Source organism: Rhineura floridana, chromosome 3 (genome assembly GCF_030035675.1).
Source record: "Rhineura floridana isolate rRhiFlo1 chromosome 3, rRhiFlo1.hap2, whole genome shotgun sequence".
In the NCBI taxonomy this organism is placed as follows: Eukaryota; Metazoa; Chordata; class Lepidosauria; order Squamata; family Rhineuridae; genus Rhineura; species Rhineura floridana.
Genome location: NC_084482.1, coordinates 52,000,466 through 52,006,759, shown reverse-complemented (window position 1 = coordinate 52,006,759; position 6,294 = coordinate 52,000,466). Strand labels below are relative to the sequence as shown.

The 6,294-nt window shown below is 40.1% G+C and overlaps 1 protein-coding gene across 6 annotated transcripts in view; it reads right to left on the bottom strand.

The window, feature by feature from the left end:
- Positions 1-843: 843 nt before the first annotated feature.
- Positions 844-6,294, bottom strand: part of CEP131 (centrosomal protein 131) — a 60,253-nt gene continuing 54,802 nt past the window's right edge. For all 6 annotated transcript variants that reach the window (XM_061615761.1, XM_061615762.1, XM_061615760.1 and 3 more), the window contains 3 exons: positions 5,995-6,191; positions 3,057-3,117; positions 844-1,179 (listed from right to left, as the gene is read on the bottom strand). In XM_061615761.1, the coding sequence (XP_061471745.1) occupies positions 1,105-1,179; positions 3,057-3,117; positions 5,995-6,191 (333 nt within the window). In that variant the 3' untranslated portion in view covers positions 844-1,104. The remainder of the gene's footprint in view (positions 1,180-3,056; positions 3,118-5,994; positions 6,192-6,294) is intronic.

Here is a 6,294-nt window from a genome sequence, read left to right as displayed (position 1 = left end):
TACTTTAACAGCATCTGGCAATCCTAGTATTGATGAATAATGGGGAAGGGATGTCGTTCAGTGGTAGAGAATCAGCCTTTCATGCACAAAGTCCCAAGTCCAGTCCCTGGCAGGGCTGTGGAGTCGGAGTCGTGGAGTCGGAAGCAATTTTGGGTGGAGTCGGTAGAAATGTACTGACTCCGACTTCAAAATAAAATTAATATTTTATTATTCATATTATTATTAATTTATTAATATTAATACATTAATATACATTTGCCATTTATGAAGGAGTCGGAGTCAGAGTCAGACAGTAGAAAAATTAATATACTTTTGCCATTTATGAAGGAGTTGGAGTCAGAGTCGGACAGTAGAAAAATAGAGGAGCCTGAGTCGGAGTTGAAGGTTTGACATACCAACTCCACAGCGCTGGTCCCTGGCATCTCCAGGTAGGGCTGGGAATGTCTCCTGCTGGAAACCATGAAGAACTGCTGCTACTCAGGAAAAACTTCCTAACTGTTATGGCAGTACAACAATGGAACCAACCACCTAGGGAGGTGGTGGGCACTCCAACACTGGAGGTATTCAAGAGGCAGCTGGACAGCCACCTGTTGAGTATTCTTTAACTTGGATTCCTGCAGGGGGCTGGACTCAGTGGCTTTATAGGCCCTTTCCGACTCTACTATTCTGTGATTCTAGTCACTGTAGACAATACTGAGCTAGATGGACGAGTGGTCTGCCTTGGTACAGGCAGTGTCCTATGCTCCTAATGGTGAGTAATGCAGGACCAAGAAAGCAACCAACAGGTATCTTCTAAACAGGCTAGTTCTACCAGAGAACACGGAAAGAAAAACAACACACATCTTACAAATCAGCTGGATTTACTGTTAAAATACATTGGCAAGAACTGGGATATAACACAAAGGTCATATCTCAGGCACAAGTAAAGGAACAACTTAAAAAAATAATTAAAAAAAAGAGAGGAGACGAGAATCCCTCCCCATCCCACGTACAGATTAGTGTTCATTTTATCTTAGTCTCTTGTTGACCACAACAGGCATCTTTCTTTTGCTGTGCATGATCACGGGCTTTGCCTTTGCAGGGCTCTTGGTTCTGACACAGCTGCTACTTGGCTCCTAGCAGCTGCTTACGCTGTTGCTCCAAAAGAGCCTCCAGGTGGTCTGCTCTCTTCACAGCCGCCTGCAAAGAGAAGATAATTTAGTTCAAGGAAAAACACTTATATGGGTGAAAGGATGATAGAAGAAAATGACTGGATTTGCCATTGTAGGAATGCAATGGAAAAAGTTAATGGAAGTGAACTTTTATTTTCTCAACATCTGCAAAAGCTATACAACTGTTACAACCCACAAACACAGAACAATGAACATAGATTGAAATTATTCTGATTGTTGAGAAATTATTTTGAAAACTGCAAGACAGAGTTTGATTTTTCAAGATTTCTCATTTATTGTTCTATTTTTCCCATTAAATTCAACAACAGGAAATAGTTATGAACGAATTGGGGAAAAAAGATTCAGGATCTGGAATGGCAGAACTAAAGTAGTTCAATATTTGGTAAAAAGTTATGAATAAGCTCCTTGCACATTGCAGACAGAAGGAGGAATATTTTATAATAATATGTAGGTGTTAATGTCACCCCAGTCAAGATTTATCACATTTATGAAATGGATAACAACATATATTGGAGAGGATGTGCAGAAATAGGTAATTAGAGACACCCGCCGCAGAGTTGTCCTAAAATTCTGGAGTCTTGGCAGAAAAAGTTAAATATCATTAGACAAATTACAGAAACCAATTAACAAAAAACACTGATTAATTCGTGTAATTATTTTTTTTAAATAAATCATTAGTAATCACTTAAAGAGTACAAAGATGTTGGTGGTGAAATCCAGAAAATGTGATAAGGTGCTAGCAATTAAAAAGTGTAGAACTTGAAACTTGAGACATCATTAACATGTTGAAACTACCTAGCTACATGAAACTCAAGGGGAATGGAGAATGCTTTATTATAACTTGAAAAAAAATCAATGATAAATTTACTGGAGTGTTTTATTTATGCATTTCTGGAACTCTGTGCAAATATAAATGCACTGTTGTATTGATCTGATTGATCCTGCAAAATAAAAAAAATGTTAATACCACTGTTTATTATCTGTCAGCAAAAACTGATGTTTCAGCTGATGTTTTCTAGCAATGAGTTTACAAGTTTAATTAAATTGCATGCTAGATGAAAGAGTACTTTGTGCTGTTCTTTTAAATTGATTTGTTGCTAAACTTTTGCAATGGGTGGTGGCTCCTCTATGGTGGACGGCTACAATCGTGCAAGATTGAAGATCAGCCAGAAAATCCAGAAATTACAAATTCAAGTAGCTTTATTTATCTTGTTCCGAAGAGCTATGAACATATTTTCAAAATTAACAGCAGTAGCAGCAAGAAAAAGAATAAACAAAAACAAAACACTCTGGATGGAATCCAGTGCTGCTATTCTTCATATGGAACAGCTTCTGTTCCAGCAGACATATCCACTCATGAGACGATGAAAGGGATTTTCTTCGATTTCCCCTTCAAGGCCTCCCTTGCCTCCTTCTACATTGTTTTGGAGGATCCCCCAAGCCTCTGGAACAGATTTTTGGAAGGCTCAAGGGGCTGGAGTGGGAAGTGTGAATCCCCTCCACTCCTCATGTTTGCAGAGGGATCCACTGGATCAAAAACCATTATGTGAGCAGAATGGCAGCACTGCATTCCACCCTCACTATTGCTAGCTAGCAAGTTTTGTTTTGGTTTCAATCCTTTTGTCTGCAAGACTATTTTCTTTTACTGGGCTTTGGCCTCTCGTCTCCCCATTGGCTTCTTCCAGGGAGGAGGAGGTGCCATACCCATTTCCTGAATTTTATAGAAACTGTAAGTCAGCAGCCAGCCAGTGTCTGCTATGCCACGCTCCTCACCAGCTTTCTTAGATCCTATGCATTAAAACCATCTTATTTCTCTCATTTGTTTTATTTTTTACATTGATACTGACAAGGACAAGCAAGCATGCTGCCCTCAGGGAAGCTCACCTCATGCAGTTTTCGAAGGCTGTTCACTGCCTCCTCTTTCTTCACAATTGCTATCTTCACTCTGTAAAAAAGAGGAAAGGAGACTGAGACCCAGGGCTATATACTTATTTTACTCTTTGTGTCCTGTTGTCATGCCAGGGGGTGAGGAAAGAAGAGGACGGTGTTCCTAATTCTGCAATGGCAATGCCTGCCTCCTCTTTGGCCTTCCTATAAGTTCTTACATGGCGATATAAGCCCTTTCCAGATATTCAGTGTTGAATGCATATGGCAGCAGTGGAGTTCTCCTGAATGAACATACCAATTCTATGTATACAGTAACTCAAAGCATGCAGTCTCTGTACACGCTACAGGGAACCCTGCAAAAAGTCTGTGACTTCTTTAGGCACAATATGTTGTTGCTTTTGTTGGGGGGGGGGAAATTAAAAATAGATCCTGTTATATATGGAAGCTGATTTCTTCCTGACTGAGTCGGCTGCTCCCAGAACAGAAGTGAGAGATTATATAAAGGCTTTGCCCTGAGAAATGACTGGACACTCAAGTTTCTTTTTGGAAACTATGCAACAAATGAAAAACATAAAGAAAGTGAAGATAGACTCAAGGGACAGATGACATTTTAAACTACCAATTGCTGCAGCAAAACATATCATTTGCTTACTCTATGTTGCACCTACTTTAAGATCAAGAGAGCTATGGTCAACCTTTAAGCAAAAGACAAGCAAATCTATCTATTGCATTCACATGCATTCTAGGCCCAGGGACAGTTCAGAGCTGTGCAGACTTAAAGGGTGCTTTCAGGTTCTAGAGATGGGAACTATCAGAAAGCTAAAGCCATTAAAAATACAGGAGTTATAAAATCAGAACTTTCCATCAGTTCATCTAGCAGGGGGTACACAGCCACTTTGTTCACATCGACAGGGAAGTTGTGGGTTGCTTCACCACATACACACACAGTCAATCAGACAAAAATCTTTAATTGCACAGGCTATAAGCCATAACAAATAATCAAGAAAATATCTACTATAGACAAAATGTCTATTCCTCTTAACTGAAGTTAAAACAAAATGCAGACTTTAGTTTTAATACAAAATACAACGTTGAGCAGGGGGTGGAGATCAGGAAAGTACTTCTTTACAGAGAATTGCCAGATACAGACAAACCATTGCTAAGGCTATGCACAATCTCCAGCTCTATGCTTGCATCACAAAAGTGCAAAACGTTTATACTTGGTGCAATATTCAACACACCGAGGATGTCAGGAACTTTCTAGCTCAATAACCTTCACTTTTTTCATATCCAGGACCCACATTTAACCTCAATCTGCAACCTGAGACCTATTTTCCCCTACTGTACATTGTCCATTCTCTAAACTCATGTTCTCATGATTCCTTATCCTTATTCCTTATCTCTCTCCCTCCTCCCACTTCCCAGCAATTTTCTGCCTTCACTCTCTTCCCTCCACTCTTAAATAAAAAAAGAAGAGCAGGAAAAAGCTAGTAGTTATGTCCTGGATGCTCTAGCACATAAAGTGAAGATGAATTTGTGCATTGGCAATGCCAGTAAAGTCTCAGAAGTGGGACATAACAGGTTTCTCACTGGCCAGGAACAGGAAGTCTTCTGTACCTTGCACCGATCTCTAACCTCACCTTCCCTCCCATGACTTACTGAAGCAGAATATGTCATATAAAATGAGCATATGGGTACCAATTTGCTTACTTGCATAATTAGTTTATAGAGGTTACAGATTTAGCTTCTTGTGGTACAGAGCTAGAGTTACCTCAGCACAGAATTTTAGCTAGAACTTTCGACTGCTTGCTGTGGTGCCCAAACAGAACAACTTGACAGTTTTACATTATTATTATTATTAGATTTAAATCCTGCCCTTCCTCCCAGTAGGAGCGCAGGGCGGCAAACAGAAGCACTAAAAACACTCTAAAACATCATAAAACGTCATATCACCCCTGTGCTTCATCAACTCCACTGGCTCCCAATTTGCTTCCAGGCCCAATTCAAAGTGCTGGTTCTGACCTTTAGAGCCCTAAACGGTCTTGGACCAATGTACCTGAGGGATCGCTTACGCCCATATGTACCTGTCCGGGATTTAAGATCATTTGCCTCTGGTCTCCTCTGCGTGCCTGGAGTGAAAGATGTTAGATTGACAGGCACGCAGGAGAGAGCTTTTTCAGCTGTGGCCCCCAAGCTCTGGAATACCCTACTCCAAGAAGTTCGCTCTGCTCCCTCCCTGTTGGTTTTCCAGAGACTTCTGAAAACGATCTTGTTCCAGAGAGCCTTTGGGAGGGACTAAAGGTAGAGCCTGACACAGATTTTATGTCTTCTATTTAAATTTTACCTTTGTAGTCCCTTTACTATCAATCCCTATATATATGTGTGTATATATATATATTGTATTTTATGTATTTTAATGTTTTTGCGATTTTACTGCTTACAATTTTATTATGTACATGTCTGATTTTATTTTTGTAAGCTGCCCTGAGTGCCCTATTATAGGGTAGAAGGGCGGGATAGAAATATTTAAAATAAATAAATAAAAACAAACTTTAAAATATATTAAAACAAAATATCCTTAAAAACATATTAGAACAAAACATCTTTAAATACTTTAAAAAACTTTAAAAATTTTAAAAAGCAATTCCACACTGGGATAAGGTCTCTACTTAAAAGGCTTGTTGAAAGAGGAAGGTATTCAGTAGGCGCTGAAAAGGTAACAGAGATGGCTCCTGTCTAATATTTAATATTTGGTATTTACATAACAAACTGCTAGTGACAAAGCTTATGCTTTGAGCATTTGGCTTGGGGTGGGGGTGGGGCAAAGAGATGGAGAGGCAGTCATAAAAGTTACTTGGAGTATGCCAGTCCATGGTGGCCCAACATCGTCCCAGGTCAGACCTGAACTCATCCACAGCAAGAGAGATCTTCTCACCTTTTATGCACTTCTTCCAGCTCCTCTTCTTTGTCCCGCGTCACTCTGTCCAGTTCCAAGCGTTGGCGGGCACGAAGCTCAGCCATTTCTGTCTTGAGCCGCTTGTTCTCCTCTTCTGTGCTCACCAGACGATCTGCAAATTCCTGCCGGATAACCTCAGAGAGGCTACTGCGTTCCTGAGCTAGCTGATCCCTTACCTGTTATAGTAAGCAGAGAGGGAGGTTATGTGATATATTGATTTCAGTTTCTGGATATGCAACAGATAGAACAGGAGAAAAGGCAATGCTCATGCCACCCTCT